This window comes from Prionailurus bengalensis, chromosome D1 (genome assembly GCF_016509475.1).
Source record: "Prionailurus bengalensis isolate Pbe53 chromosome D1, Fcat_Pben_1.1_paternal_pri, whole genome shotgun sequence".
NCBI classification, from domain to species: Eukaryota; Metazoa; Chordata; class Mammalia; order Carnivora; family Felidae; genus Prionailurus; species Prionailurus bengalensis.
The window spans coordinates 108,710,073-108,725,165 of NC_057346.1; the positions used below are offsets into that span (position 1 = coordinate 108,710,073).

The window sequence follows — 15,093 nt, forward strand, 5'->3', positions numbered from 1 at the left end:
GGCTGCTTTCCCACTACACCAGCTGAGGTGAATAGTGGCAGAGTCGACTAATTCCAATCCGCAAATCCCAAAGCATTTACTATCTGCCCTTTGCAGAAAAAGTTTGCTGACCCCTGATCTAGAAAATAGGGAGAATAGTCTCCAGGGAAACAAGAGTAGAGAATGATAGCAGGACCGACTGAACCAGGTTATTGGGTGAAAAGGATGATGAAGAGGAACCCAAATTAGCGTTAGCCATCTTGGGAGGTGCCCAGACGCGAAGAGCGAGGGTTTGGCAGGCAGAAACCTGGGAAGGCGTGGCTCTATTCCTTCCCCGCCCCTCCTGCAAAGCGGTTGGTTGCGGAAGGGACTACAAACTGGTGTGTCATGGGAGTGGGCGGGGCTGCGCGCGGTGCATCATGGAGGCTTCAGGGACGCCTGAGCCGGAGATGGTGGCGCTGAACTACAACGCGGGGCGTCTCGGGAGTCCTGCTGGAGGCCTTGTGGGAGGGGACAAGATTCGGTGAGAGGACGGCGCTTGCCAGTTGGGCGGTGGGGACGCCAGGCCCCGGGCGGGGAGGCGGGGCCCCGCCACAATCAGCCAGCTCCGCCGCCAGAGTCCCCGCCAGCCCTCGCGTAGAATGGAGCGATTGGCCGCCGCGGTCCCCGGGATGCTGAGAGCCTGTCCTTTCCCCTCAGCCCACCCATGTCCGGCTGCAAGCTGCCGGTGGGCACGTGCCCGGACATGTGCCCGGCCGCCGAGCGCGTTCAGCGCGAGAAGGAGCGCCGCCTGCACCGCTTCGAGGTGGCGCCGGGGTGCCGCGGCGACCGGCCCCGCGCGGACCCGCAGCGCGCGGTGAAGGAGTACAGGCGGCCGGCCGCCGGCAAGGCCCGGCCCCCGCCGAGCCAGCTGCGTCCGCCGTCCGTGCTGCTGGCCACCGTGCGCTACCTGGCCGGCGAGGTGGCCGAGCGCGCCGACGCATCCAGCGCCGAGGTGGCCAGCTTCGTGGCGGACCGGCTGCGCGCCGTGCGGCTGGACCTGGCCCTGCAGGGCGCGGGCGACGCCGAGGCGGCGGGGGTGCTGGAGGCGGCGCTGGCAGTGCTGCTGGCCGTGGTGGCGCGGCTGGGGCCCGACGCCGTGCGCGGGCCAGCGGACCCGGTGCTGCTACAGGCCCAGGTGCAGGAGGGCTTCGGTTCTCTGCGGCGCTGCTACGCTCAGGGCGCGGGGCCGCATCCCCGCGAGGCCGTCTTCCAGGGCCTCTTTCTGCTCTACAACCTGGGTGAGTCCGGGTCCCGGCGGAAGGGCAGGGGGCGGGGGCGGGGGCGGGGTGTGGGAAGGGTGCCTCCCTGTAGACGGACGGTGGAAGCCAGGGAAGGAACGGGAAGCTCTACAATCTCACCATTAGCTCCCTCCCCATCCCTGCCTTCTAGATGTCTGTCGAGTCAATGCGCAAGATCCGCCGAGCCCCGACGTGGGCCTTCCGGACTGTCCATTCCCATATTTGGGTCTCGGGTGTTTTTGTAATAAAAGTGGAGAGGACAAGGTTGGAACGGGAAAATTCACCTAAGTGATTTTCAAACTTTTTTAAACCTGCAGTTCAGTGTTGCAAAGCAGCCATGAATATATGCCCATGAGACTTCTGACACAGAAGTTTCAAGACATTAGATCCTCCCTGTGGGTGGATGGTGCGTTCTAATACTATCCTATTTAATTGTAATAAAATGCTCTTGATTTCACAACCCACTAATGGGTCAGAAGCCTTAGTTCACAAAAGAGGCCCGAGGTTCCATTGTCTGTGATTCTCCTGGAAGGGAAGCAGGGGCAGAAGCTCTTTGAAGAAAAGGCCTCACCAGGTAGACAGGGAAGGTGTGGCAGAACGAGCTTCCTCATCTGTATCGCAGCTAGGGCAGTGGAGAAAGAGCTGAGTTTGAAGCCAGAAAACAGATGTGTGTGTGTGTGTGTGTGTGTGTGTGTGTGTGTGTGTGTCAAATTCTACGTACGGACTCAAGGACAGCCTCAGGCCAAGTCGTGAAATCATCTGGGCCTGGCTCCCTCATCCGAAAACAATGCTTCACTCTGCTAAGAGGATCCAGACTGTTTGAAGGGGCTCTCTCTGCACCTCATTCCAATAAGACTCAGGAACGGGCTGAGGGAGAAAGGGGGAGGGAAAGTAAGCTTGGCCCAGGGGAGGGGCGTGGCCAGAGCGGAAGGTGGGCGGCCCAAGGTCGGAGAAGGGCTTGGTGGTAGGCCAGAGGGGGTGGGCGTGGCTGAGGACCTTAGCAGGTGGGAGGCTAGGGTGGGGGAGAGGCCTAACCGGAGGCCACGGAACGTGGACCTGATCAGAGAAACACACTGAGCTGTCCCCCGGCTTCCGCCCCAACAGGCTCCGTGGAGGCCCTTCATGAGGTTCTGCAGCTACCTGCCGCCCTGCGTTCCTGTCCCGCCCTGCGCAGGGCCCTGGCTGTGGACTCGGCCTTTCGAGAAGGCAACACCGCCCGCCTATTCCGCCTGCTCCGGATCCTGCCCTATCTGCAAAGCTGCGCAGTGCAGTGCCACATAGGCCGTGCCCGCCGGGGAGCCCTGGCCCGCCTCGCTCGTGCCCTGAGCACCCCCAAAGGCCAGACCTTGCCCCTGGGCTTCATGGTCCACCTGCTGGCCCTGGATGGGCCGGAAGAGGCACGGGATCTGTGCCAGGCCCACGGACTGCCCTTGGACGGACAGGAGAGAGTTGTGTTTCTCAGGGGTCGCTACACGGAGAAAGGGCTGCCACCTGCGGGGACCTGCAGTGTGTTGGTGGCGAGCAAACTGGGAGCGCGCACCCTGGAGGAGGTGGTCATGGCGGAGGAGGAAGATGAGGGTGTGGCTAGAGGGAAGTCCCCTGCGTGAGGAGCTGTGCGCTCTCCCAGAGCCCAGGAATGGATCCAAGCACTCAGGTTTCTTTTCTCATCATTCCTACACAATAAAAGGAATTTGTTTTGTAGGGACAATAACTATAATTGATTTATGTGGGGGAGGGCAGGGGGTTGTTGAGACACGATAGGTATGTAGGGAGAGAGGAACCCAGCCTGGGCAAGGCCCTAGCCATCTTGGGCCTCACTTTCCCTGCTGGTCCCTGAGGGGTGGGTCTCGTGGTCGCTGGTTGGCATTATGCATCCCTTCCTTGCCTGCGTACCACCAAGAGCAGCTGGTGTGTTGTTTTTTTTTTTTTAATTTTTTTTTTTAACGTTTATTTATTTTTGAGACAGAGACAGAGCATGAACGGGGGAGGGGCAGAGAGAGAGGGGGAGACAGAATCGGAAGCAGGCTCCAGGCTCTGAGCCATCAGCCCAGAGCCCAACGCGGGGCTTGAACTCACGGACCGCAAGATCGTGACCCGGGCTGACGTCGGACGCTTAACCAACTGAGCCACCCAGGCGCCCCCACCCGCTGGTGGTTTTGACACTCCCCACCATCCCCGTCTCCGGATCTTCACCCTCTGCCGACCAAGATCCAGGACGAGGAAGGCTTGTCACTCCCTTCAGGGGTCCACAACTGGCAGGACCCTGAGCTGTTGTCTCAAGCTCTGGAGGGTCCAGTGATAGTGCCTTAGGTTGGCATCAAGGACGACTGGGGCACACCCAAAAAGAACTCGGGTGGGAGAAGGTTAGGATAAAGGATGGTGGGAGCTGGAGAATGAGGGCTGGGGTCAGAAGTCAGCCACAGGCCGCAGGGTGGCTGCCGCGCCCTCCAGGGCCACCACCAAGATGCTGAGCTGCCTCTGCACTTCCGCCCAGGCTGCAGATCCTAGGCTCGTGTTCATGGCCCTGGAGCAGGCATTGGCCAGGCCTGGGAATGTGGCTACGGAGCCCGTGCGGGGTGCCCAGAGCACATGGCTGCAAGCAGATATGGGGGAGATGCAAAGTCACTCAGGGACCAGGAGAGGAGGGAGCTTCAGCCTGGAGGGGCCCCTCTCTGTACAGCTAGGCACAAAAGCGCCTCCCCGCCGCCTCTGAAACCTGCGGCCCTTGTTGCAGTGGGGGTGAGAGATGTACGTTATAGCCCCAAGGTGACCTTGATTGATTTGCCTCCCCTCCTTTGAGGCTGATTCCCCACCTGTTCCAAGGGGCTGTCCTGTGCTCTAAAGGCCAGCAGAACTCTGACATCTCTCCGCCCTCAGATGGGTGCCCCTTGCCCGGCCCCCACCGCACAGCACTTCCCAAGAGCCCTGAGCAGGCTCACCTGTAGTATCGTTCCTCTGGGAAGGCTCGCGGGTTTAGGAAGGTCCGTTCCAGCAGCATCAGCTGGTCGTTGAGCATCCGGACCTGCAGGGGGCTGGAAGTGGCAGGACCTTGTCACCCTGGAACCAACAGCCCAGCTGCCAGCCTGCATCCTGCCCCGGAGGCCACCCTCCCAGACACCTGCTTGCTGCCCTTTCTCACTCGGGGGTGTCTTTCTGCAGCGCTGATACGTGTTGGCCCAAGGCCGCGGCTGCCCCCTCGAACTTCTCCACTGCAGTCACCAGAGGCCCTGTGGGCAACAGGCAGCATCTTAGCCCTGGAGGTGCAGGGCTCCCCACACCTCCATGTTAAGGGGGCTCCATACCCAGGCTGATGCTGTGCTGCTCCAACAGGACCCCAAGGTCGCGCTGGGCAGCCTGCAGAAAATTTCGGAGGGTCTCTCCGTAGTCACTGACGTTAAGAGGCAGAAAGAGGCTGTCACTGAGCCTAAGCAGCACACTCCCTGCTGTCCGGGCCACAGCCTGATGGCTGCTGAAGCCTGCAAGGAATGCCATCAGGCCAGGGCTCAGTCTTCAGCCCACCGCCCTCCAGCCTCAGGATTCCCCCTGCCCCCTTCCTCACCAGGATCCACAAATTTGTCCACGTAACCAAAGGTGTCGAAGGCTGTGTGGTAGGTGGGGTAGATCCTGGCCGAGGTCTTGCTCTAGGGGAACAAGGCCAAGCGACAGGCTTGAGAGGAGAAGCGGGAGAAGGCGAATCAACAGCGAGCTACAACACAGGGACATTATCTCGAATCATCGCCACGGGTATGAGGTAGGTTCTAGAATTCCTACTTTACAGAGGAGGAAACTGAGGCTCAAGAAGTAAAGTCACCTGCCTGACTCCAAACAGCTAAGAGTAGCAGAACCGGGTCAGGTGCCAGTTTCCTATTTCACGTGAAGAAGAGGGCTTGGGAATCAGACAAGAGGATTCAAATCCCAGCTCTACTGCCCTGCAGCAGTATAGCCATGGATGAGAGAAGTGGCTTCTTGGAACATCAAGCAGGGAGACGCAAGCTGGGCACTCCATATCCCTTATCCCATTTGACCCTCACACCAGTGCTATGAATCACCCCTGTTTTATACTGTTACTTAGTCTATTCTGGGGTAAACATTTTTGTCGTATTTTAAGATCTCTGGAATCAGGATGCCTCTTTGGTGGTAAGATTTGTTTCTCGGGGCGCCTGGGTGGCTCAGTCCGTTAAGCGTCCAACTTTGGCTCAGGCCGTGATCTCGCAGCTCGTGAGTTCAAGCCGAATCTGTGCTGACATCTCGGGGTCCGGAGCCTGCGTCAGATTCTGTGTCTCCCTCTCTCTCTGCCCCTCCCCTGCTCGCACTCTCTCTTAACAATAAATGAACATTTAAACAAATGTTTTTTAAATTGATTTTTTAAAGTAATGTCCACACCCAATGTGGGGCTCAAACTTACAACCCTGAGATCAAGAGTTGCATGCTCCGCTGAGCCAGCCAGGAGCCCAGGATGCTTTTTTTTTGAGAGAGAGAGAGAGCACAAGTCAGGAACAGAGGATTCGAAGCAGGCTCTGAGCTGTCAGGGAGCCTAATGTGGGGCTTGCACTCACGAACCATGAAATCATGACCTGAGCAGAAGTCAGATGCTGAACCTACTGAGCCACCCAGGTGCCCTGCCCCAGGATGCTTCTTAAGTCAATGTCACCCTACAACTAACTGGCAGTGTTGCTTTTTTTTCCCCCCTGAATAGTGTACATCACCATATTATATCTTAAAATCAGTAGTATCTTAAATTTGATAAATTGGCAGGTGAGCATAAACATGTTCAGAGAGGTTAAGACACTTGGCTGAGGTAGCACAGCTACTGAGTGGTGGAGCCGGATTCAGTCTGCACTAGAGCAGCTCTAAAAGAGGAAGGGGATTGTGGAGCAAGGTACGGAGCTGGGAGACAGGAGTGCCTGCTCACCCGGTCATAGGTGTAGGCGATGTCCATGGAGGAGATGCCCAGGAAGTGAATGAAGGGTGCGTAGTCGCTGCCGGCACCCAGAGAGCCCAGGCTGTGGAAAGAAAGATGGTCGGGTTGGAGGCCTCTGGGCCAGCCTGCCCTTCCCGGGCCCCTGTCCTGGCCCTGGGCTCACCTGGGAACCAGGCCGTATGCTGTGCTGCTACGGTTGAAATACCGGATCCAGTTGTCGTAGATGCTGAGGCCGTCGAGGCCCGGTGCGGGGATCTGACCCGGAGAGGAATCCAGTCTGGGGCTGGCCTTCCCCAAGGCCCAAGAGGCTGTCGTCCTCCTCTCTACCCACTAGAGTCTCCTTCCTATGCATAGCCCTGCGGCTCCTACAAAGCCTGCCCCCAGCCTCAGTCCCAACGCCAGGACCCTCTAATAAGTACCAGCTCCAGCCCCGCCCACCCCTCCTGGGACAGCCCTCCTCCCGGCCCCACCCCCTTTCACCTGTTTGGCCGCGGAGAAGATGACGCTCTGGACCGGGGGTGTTCCCTGAGCCCTCAAGGTGGCATTGGCTGTAGGAAGATCAGAAAAGCCTCTATTCAGGCCCCGGCCCCTCATTACCCGCCTCCCCCAGCCAGCCCAGCTGCCCTCCATACCAAACACGGAGATGTCCACGTTGATGTAGGCCACGGTGCGCTCTTGCAGCTTGCTGAAGAATTCCTGAGGGTGGGAGGACCGACGTCAGCTCAGCGGTGCCCTGCCTCGGGAATCCCCTTGACCGCCAGCCTTGCAGGGCTCACTCACCTCGGTGAATTCTGTGGAGCCAATGAGGCCAAACTCCTCTGCCCCCCAGCTCGCAAACACTATTGATCTGCGGGGCCGCCAGGTTCCTGGGGAGGGGGATAAAGGGCTGGAGGACAGGGTCCCCGGATCTTGGGGTCGCTTGGAAATATCGAGAACGTGGAGAGGAGGAAGGGCTGGACGGGGCGGGGCTGCCAGAAACAGGAGGTAGGTCCCAGCTACTCTCCAGCCCAGCCTTCTGGCCCAGGCTCCCTCTGGCCTCCTTTTTCCAGCCCCCGCCCTGTGCTGTGACCCCACCACAAAATTGCCCCCAATACCAATCTCAGGTGATCCCTTCTGCCAGGATGCCCTCCCTCCCCCTTCCTTATAGGCATGCTTTGGGTAGACATCCTGACCCTCGGCCCCCCCAACTGTCTCCTTCAAGCATCCTATGCCAAACTCTTCCGGAACCTTCTCCACTTGATAATAAGACACTGATGTTCTCCTTAGGGCATTATTCATATTAAGCCAGCCCTCAATGCCTTGAGGGAGGGACTGTTACAGTCTCCTTTTCGCAATTGACACTGAGCCACAGAGAAGTTAAATGACTTGCTCAGGGTTACACAGCTGGTAGGAAGCAGAGCCAGGGTTCAAATCCACAGCCCGGCTCCAGAGTCCAGGGGCTTCACTAGCTGCCCACACTCCCTCTCACTGCCTCTGGCGACCGCGTTTCCATCTCCAATCTCGATGCCACACCGCTCTTGCCGCAGTCTCCAGCCGCCTCCCAGAAGCCTTAGCAGCCCTCGCTTGCCCCTTACCTCCTCCAGACACCCCCTAACCCTCCACAGATGACACATACCACTACCACACGTGCAATGTGTGATCCGGGATTGGCCCTTGAACCAGAAATTTCTTTTGCTCTAAAGGTCATTATGAGAACAACTGGGACCATTGTTAATTTCCTGATTCTGGTCATTGTATGGTGGTCATGAAGGGAAATGTTCTTGTTTTTAGGAAATACACAGTTTATGGGTAAAAGTCCAGCATTTCTGCAACTTTCAAACACTCCAGAAAACAAAAAGAGAAGGAGAAAACAAGGTAAAAATCCTAATATCAGGAGTATCTGGATGAAGGGTGTCTAAGGCTTCTTTGTACTATGTTGGCAAGTCTTTGCGTAAGCTTGAAATTATTATTTTTTTTAATTTTTTAATGTTTGTATTTGTTTTTGAGACAGAGAGAGACAGAGCATGAGCAGGGGAGGGGCAGAGAGAGAAGGAGACCCAGAATCCGAAGCAGGCTCCAGCATCTGAGCCGTCAGCCCAGAGCCCGACGTGGGGCTCGAACTCACGGACCAAGAGATCATGACCTGACCCGAAGTCGGATGTTCAACCGACTGAGCCACCCAGGCACCCCGGAAATTATTTCAAAATAAAAAACTTGAACGGCAACGACAGAGACAGAAATTCCTGCCCTTGTAACGAAGGGGATAAAGCCACCAGCTCAGCCCCCCTCCACTTATCAGTTGATCTCTACCACGCCTGTGATCTCACATGCCATTTATGCCACCAACTCCCCAGTTTATCTCTGGAGTCTCTATTCTGACCTGGAGATCAGCACTTTCAACTGCCTGCTTGCCCTCTCCCCGGGGGGAATGTCTCCTAGGCCCCTCAAAATCCATGTGTGAACGGGCACGCATGTATAACTATGTGATTTGTGACATCAGTCATGTAAAGAGGAAAGACAGCGCTTTATAGCAGTAGAGTTTCCTATGAGATTAACTTGGTATCCATTCAAATTATGGAGTGATAACTTTAGGATGTTATAGGTAACGGAAGACGAACCAGTTCCAGAGATGCATGGGGGTGATGGTTGTACAACACAGAATATCCTTAATGCCATAGTTGTACACTTAAAACTGGTTAGAAGCGCAAATTGTATGGCACGTATATTTTACCACACACACACAAAAGCTAAAAAAAAAAAAAAAAAATCAACATGTAAAGAACTAACCTCACGTTCTTCCCCCTCGATCTGCCCTCTGACCCCAATTTGTTTTTCGTAAATGGCACTGCCATATATAGGTAGCTCAAACCAGCAATCGGGGAGCCAGGAGTCCTCCACTCGTCCTCTCCCGCACCTGTGACACCCACAGACCTCCTTCCCATTGCCCCCACCTTGGCCCAAGCCCACTATCCCTCCTGGCCCTGAGGATGCCAAGGCCTCTGACGGGTCCCTCCATGTAGGGTCTTCACTCCCCATAACCTCCCCATTTGGAGCAGGACAAACTGTGACCACGGTTGTCTTTACACACAGCCACTCAGGTGTTCACTGTGGGGTCTGCTGTGCCTAGAACTGGCTTGGCACGTAGTAGGCATACGGGACATGTTTGTTGAGTTAACGACTGCCTGTCATCCCTGCCTCAGCTAGGCTGAAGGCAGAGCCCGGGCACTGCCTTCCTTACGGTGGCACCCGGCTTCCCTCCACTGGAGGGACACAGGAGGCTCTCGGAAGCCACCGCGCGAGCTCCCCATGTCCCACTGGGCGACCGGAGCAAGGCCAGGGCTGGTGTCCGTGCAGGTCGTCCCCCAGGGCCCTCAGGGTTGGCACAAGTGGGCACTGGAGAGTGAGAGAGAGGAGGTGGGAGAGGACTGGGGGGGGGGGGGAAGCTGGGGGAGGAGTGGGCTGCGGGTGACCTCCTGCTGGGAGAGTCCCTAGACCGGGGACCGGGGGTTGCCTCACCCTTCTTTAGCAGGGTCCCCAGGACTCGGGAGAGCTCCAAGAGGACGGCAGTGCCACTGCTGGGGTCCACGGCCCCGTGTACCCAGCTGTCCCGGTGGTTTCCGTACAGCACGTAGCGGTCTGGAGAGAGGAGCCCAGGCTCAGAAACCAGGGAAGAAGGAGGGTGGGCGGGGCCAGCCGGGCGGAGCGCAGGGGGCGTGGTCAGGGAGCCCCGACGGGGCGCTCACCGGGCTCCACCGCCCCGCGGATGATCCCCAGGACGTTGGAGGAGTTCCGCAGCTCCAGGCGGTTGTGGATGCTCACGTTCACCTGGCTTGGGGAGCCAAGGGGGCGAGCAGAGTCTTGGCCCTGCCCGCTCCCCTCACAACCCAATACAGGGGAAACTGGGACCCAGAGCGAGAAAGGGACACCACGAGGTCACTTGTCCAGAAGTACCTGGAGAGGCAGCAAGGCTAGAGCCCCGCTCTTTAGAGTCAGTTCTTTTCACGGACTGACTTACTCAGGTGAGAGTATTTATTGGATACTTAGTGTATGCCTGCACCGTACTAGGCTCCGGGCAGGGCCTGAGACAGACACAGCCCCGCCCTTGGGGGACCTCCCTCCCCTGAGCGAGAAAACCACGAGGAAGACAGCACCTGCAGGCGGTGAAGGGGTGTGGCGAGGACACTAACAGGTTGACCTGTAAGAGGACACCTGGTGGCAGATGGGGGGAGGACAGGCCAGGAGTGGCAGGAGCGTGGGGAATGGTGTTCAGGCAGAGGGAGCAGCAAGCAAGTGCAGAGGCCTTGGTTTGGGAATGAGTTCAAGAGAGAGAGGGTGGCTGGAGAGTAGAGGGTGTAGATGAAGGGCGGGTGGAACCCCACAGGGCCTTGTGGCTTCCCCAAAGACAAGACAGATATTTTGGAGTCAGGGGAAGGTTGGGAGAGAGAAGAAAGGAAAAGGCCAGGCCTTGACGTGGGCAGAGAAGCATAACAAGGGAAGAGGAGAGGAGCCTTGAGGAAGCGGGGCCCCACCTCACCTGTCTGCTGGGAAGTCTCCATCAGGTCGGAAGCCAGGCCCCAACTTGTAGTCACAGCCCAGTGCTCCCTGCCAGGCAGCTGGGGCCAAGGTTCCCTGGAGGTTACTGAGGAGGAGGTGGAGGGTGTGGGGGTTGGAGGTTGGGGGCCACTGGATTGCGGGCAGGGGTCCCCGGGGGGCACCAGAGCTTACCAGAGAAGGATTTTTGCATCCTCAAAGCCAATGGGCTGAGTGGGAATGGGAGGAAATCCAGGGACAGTATCAGGGTTCAGGCGGAAGGAAGAAGGATTGGCCGGAAGGTAGGGAGTCAGAGGATCCCCAAAATACTCATAGTAGGAGCCTCGCTCCACCCCTGAGGGAGGCAGGCGCCAAGAGTTCGGAAAGGTCTGGCTGGCGGAGCTGTGCCCATCGTTGATGTCTGCGGGGTCCGTGTACACCAGCACCCCAGCTACCCCGTGCTTGGCCGCATTGACAGCCTGCGGGAGGGGGATGAGGCTGTGTTTAGGGGAAAGGAGAGGGGATGTCATGTCCTGTTCCGCTCCCTCCCTCACTGCGGCAGCCAGGATGGACCTGTCTTCCCACAGGCAAGATGATGCTCGCACAAGTCATTTACTGCAGCCCTGCTCGAGGGAGCAAAAGACCGCTGGACGTAGGCAGGTCGATGCTCATCAGCAGGGCTGTCACGTGAACAGAGGCATCGCACAAGGGCACCCTGGGCAGCTGCGTAGGAGAGCAGGGCCACCGCTCACAGGAGCCAAAAGGCAGAAGGAACCCAAGTGTCCATGGGCAGAATGAATGGATAAGCCAATGTGTGGTGTACAGCATGCAAGAGGCAATTACTCAGACTTGAAAGGCAATGAAGTTCTGATACAACATCGATGGGCCTTGAAAACATTATGCTAAGTGAAGAAGCCAGGCACAAAAAGTCAGTATTGTGTGATTCCTCTTATATGAGGTTTCTAGAATAGGCAAACTCATACAGCTGGAAGGTAGAATAGAGGTCACCAGGAGCTGGGGAGGGAGAGAGGGGACGTTATGTTTAATGGGCACAGAGTTTCGTTTGGAATGATCGAGAGCCCTAGAAATGGACGGTGGTGATGGTTTGCACAGCATTGTGAAGCTACTTAATGCATCTGCATTGTACTGTTAGAGATGGTTAACACAGTTTATACTGGTATATTTTAGCACAATGAAAACATAATAGTACATAAAAGAAAGAAAGAAAGAAAGAAAGAAAGAAAGAAAGACAACAAGGACACAATTTATGTGCCGATGGAGAATTAATCTCCAGGATGTATTAAGGTGAAAAAAAAGCACACCTTGAAAAGGTGGGTATAGTATGCTGCTTTTATACAAAAAGAGGGAGAAATAAAAATATATATTCATATGCATTTCTTCCAAAAGAAACTGTGGATAGATTCCTCTTTGGAGGATGGCATGACAGGAAAGCTTTTGCACTCTAAACTTTTTTTCTTTTTTAACTGGAAATTCTATAGTTTGTGTAATTCCATTATGGCTCTTCCTCTTTTCTCTTTTGCAGATCTTATTATGGGCACTTCTCTTTTTTTTTCTAAGTTTATTTATTTATTTTGAGAGAGAGCATGTGTGCAAGCGGGGGGGGGGGGGGGGGGGGGGGGGGGGAGGGGGCGGGGCAGAGAGAGGAGAGAGAGAGAGAGAGAGAGAGAGAGAGAGAGAGAGAGAATCCCAAGCAGGCTGGGAGCTATCCCACAAGGAGCTCAATCTCCCAAACTGTGAGATCAAGACCTGAGCCTGTGACCCCAGCTGAAATCTACATGAAATTTACTACCCTAACCATTTTATAGCCTGCTGTTCAGCGGCAGGGAGGACATCCACATTTTATTGCACTACCATCACCCCCACCCACTTCCAGAATTCTTCGTCTTGCACATCTGAAACTCTGTACTCGCTAAACCCTAACTCCCTATTCCCTTCTCTCACTCTATACGTTTAAAAAAAAAAAAATCCCGCATTTTTGAAAAACACACATGTGAACTACTCAGCCAAAATGTTTAGTTGAAAAGATGCAAGCCGGGAGGGAGGGCAACAGGAGGGACTTAAGTTGAATATTCAGGAGAACTTAGACCCCCAGAATATCAAAGTTTACCTGATCCATTTATTTCCTAAGGCTCAGAGAGGTTAGGGGAGGCACCCAGGGTCACACAGCACATCATGAGTGGTAACAGCACAAATATAGCTCACCTCTTGTGCCCCAGCCCAGGGCTCCGCAGGCCACTCAACCCTGCTCCTTCCTCTTCCCCTCTCTTCTTCCTGTCCTCTGCTGACCACCCCATCACACACACACACACACACACACACACACACACACCAGTTTCCTGCACTGGGGGCTGCTGCTCACCTTGGCCCCACGCCCTGTACCCCCATAGCGGGTCAGCGCGATGGTGCCTTCCAGTCTGATGCCCTGAGTCTGTAGCTCCATAAAGTCTTCTTCCGTTCCCCGGTTGGCGTAGACGAGGAGGCCCTGGTCCCAAGGGGAGGTGATCCTCAGAGCCAGGCCCAGGAAAGAGGGGGTGAGGAAAGGAGAGAGGGAGGCCGAGTGGCAGAGTGAAGGATTTTGATTCTATTTTCCCCGCCTCACCCAGAGCTTGTAAACTTCCCAAGAACGAACGGAGTCACATCTCGTTTCCTCTGGGTCCAGGTGCCCTGTAGTGGGCCTGACCTTGAACATGGGGCCATCAGCGTTTGTAAAATGGCTAGGCGATGGGCAAAAGGTGTGTCAGTGGAGTTTAGGGGGAAGGGCCCTGGGTCAGGAAGGGAGAATTTGGGGTGGAGCCAGAGGGGACTGGGCCTCGGCAGAGGGGAGGGAGTGTCCCAGGCCCACCTGTGGGGTTCCAGGGGGAGCGTAGGCGGCATAAGGTGGCACCACATCGGGGTCCCCCTGCTCCCCAGTCAGGTTCTGTTCACTCTGGCGGCAGGAGAAGAGGATGGTCCCAGTGGGACCCACTGTGGAGGAGGGGCAGCATCAGAGCTGGGCCCGGCAGGTCCCGCCCCATGGGCATCCCCAGACCTGAGTGGGAGGGACCTCACCGACAGCCACCCGGTTGGGCTGCTCCCGGCTGGGGAAGGACAGCAACACTTCGTACGTGGGGGCCTCCGCCGCGTCCAGGCCTGACTCCGGGTCCCGCCAGCGCTGCAGCAGGAGCTGTGCCAGCGCCTCATCCCGGGGGCTGGAGGCTAGGTGAGGCTCCCTGGAGAGTTCTCTGCGGGGAGACAAAGGGCCAGGCCCAGGGTCAGGGAGGCGCCTCTGGTGAACAGGAGGGGAGGGTAGACAGCCCTCTCACCTAAGGTTCTCTCGGATCTTGCTGGCATCCAGCTGCTTCATGACGGTCTCAAGGATCTCCAGATCCAGGTCCTGGGAGACCGAGATGCCGGGAGCTGGTGCGTCGGCCCCTTTGGGAATGGCAAAGTGGCCCAGGATGATCCCCAGGCCCAAGAGGGCAGAGGCCCCCACCAACCCCCCAAGCACCTTCACCCACTGCATCCTGTGGAGTCTTGGCCAGCTGGGGTCACTCCTTATAGATGGGTGTCAGGTCTAGTTAACCATTACCCCATGGGTGGCCCTGCCCTTTGGCCCTCCGCTGGCGGGGAGAGTCAGGGAGCATCCTGCAGGGAGGGCCGTGAGCTGTTCCTATCCACCTCCATATCTGCATCATTCACCGAAGCAACCCCCAGGGTATCAAGTCCATATGGGCACACTGAGGCCCAGAGAGGCACCAGGTCTCAGCCAGAACTGGAACTCAGAGCCACTGTTCAGAGCAAGGCTGGGCCTGCCCCCAGCCACCCCTGCCTCTGTCTCCTCAGCGCCCTTTGATTTCCAGCGCATTCAGCCCCCGCTGCTTGAGCAGGTTTTGAGTTCAAATGCCGTCCTTGCCGGATGTAAGCTGTGTGACCCTGAGCAATTCGTTTAGCTTCTCTGACTCTGTTTTGTTTTGTTTTGTTTTGTTTTTTTAAAGCTGTCAAACGGGGATAATAGATCTGTTTCACAAAACTGGTGCTGTTTTCATTAAACAAGACCACGTCTGCAGAAAAATCTAGCCCAGTGTCTGGCACATCATGGGAGCTCAGTACATTTTAGCCACTCCTGCCTCATCTGACTCCCTAAAATGCAAAACCTGGGGCTAAAGGAAGAAAGGGGATCCAGAAGAATTCTCTGTGTGTATCCTGCAGGGGTCCCAGCTTATGTGAGGAAGTGGAACTCTTAGAAAGGGAAGCCATTTCTTCCTTTGCAAGGTGACTTCCTCCTCCATCCTCTAACCCTATCTGCCCTCTCTGGAATCCATTCACCCGTTCATCCATCCATCCATCCACTATTTATCCACCCGCTCTCCTATTCCCCCACCCATCTATTCTCCCATCCAGCCA

At 56.5% G+C, this 15,093-nt stretch overlaps 2 protein-coding genes across 3 annotated transcripts; one reads left to right on the forward strand and one right to left on the reverse strand.

The window, feature by feature from the left end:
• The first annotated feature begins 278 nt into the window (after nucleotides 1-278).
• Nucleotides 279-10,534, forward strand: SAC3D1 (SAC3 domain containing 1). 2 transcript variants are annotated; one of them, XM_043581652.1, is made up of 4 exons: nucleotides 279-502; nucleotides 679-1,259; nucleotides 2,364-2,853; nucleotides 10,507-10,534. In XM_043581652.1, the coding sequence occupies exons 1-4, from the start codon at nucleotides 399-401 to the stop codon at nucleotides 10,517-10,519; spliced, it is 1,188 nt and encodes a 395-aa protein (XP_043437587.1). In that variant the 5' UTR covers nucleotides 279-398; the 3' UTR covers nucleotides 10,520-10,534. The 2 variants fall into 2 exon arrangements, with proteins under 2 accessions (XP_043437587.1, XP_043437586.1); XM_043581651.1 differs by lacking the exon at nucleotides 10,507-10,534 and having other exon boundaries at nucleotides 282-502; nucleotides 2,364-2,967.
• On the reverse strand, nucleotides 3,329-14,227 carry NAALADL1 (N-acetylated alpha-linked acidic dipeptidase like 1). Its single transcript, XM_043581654.1, has 18 exons — nucleotides 14,013-14,227; nucleotides 13,759-13,931; nucleotides 13,553-13,674; nucleotides 13,070-13,192; nucleotides 10,885-11,168; nucleotides 10,694-10,798; nucleotides 9,903-9,988; nucleotides 9,676-9,795; nucleotides 6,961-7,046; nucleotides 6,813-6,876; nucleotides 6,661-6,728; nucleotides 6,344-6,435; nucleotides 6,172-6,262; nucleotides 4,819-4,900; nucleotides 4,562-4,735; nucleotides 4,399-4,486; nucleotides 4,199-4,291; nucleotides 3,329-3,852 (listed from the first exon to the last, which is right to left on the reverse strand). The coding sequence occupies exons 1-18, from the start codon at nucleotides 14,210-14,212 to the stop codon at nucleotides 3,666-3,668; spliced, it is 2,238 nt and encodes a 745-aa protein (XP_043437589.1). The 5' UTR covers nucleotides 14,213-14,227; the 3' UTR covers nucleotides 3,329-3,665.
• Between the last annotated feature and the right edge of the window lie 866 nt (nucleotides 14,228-15,093).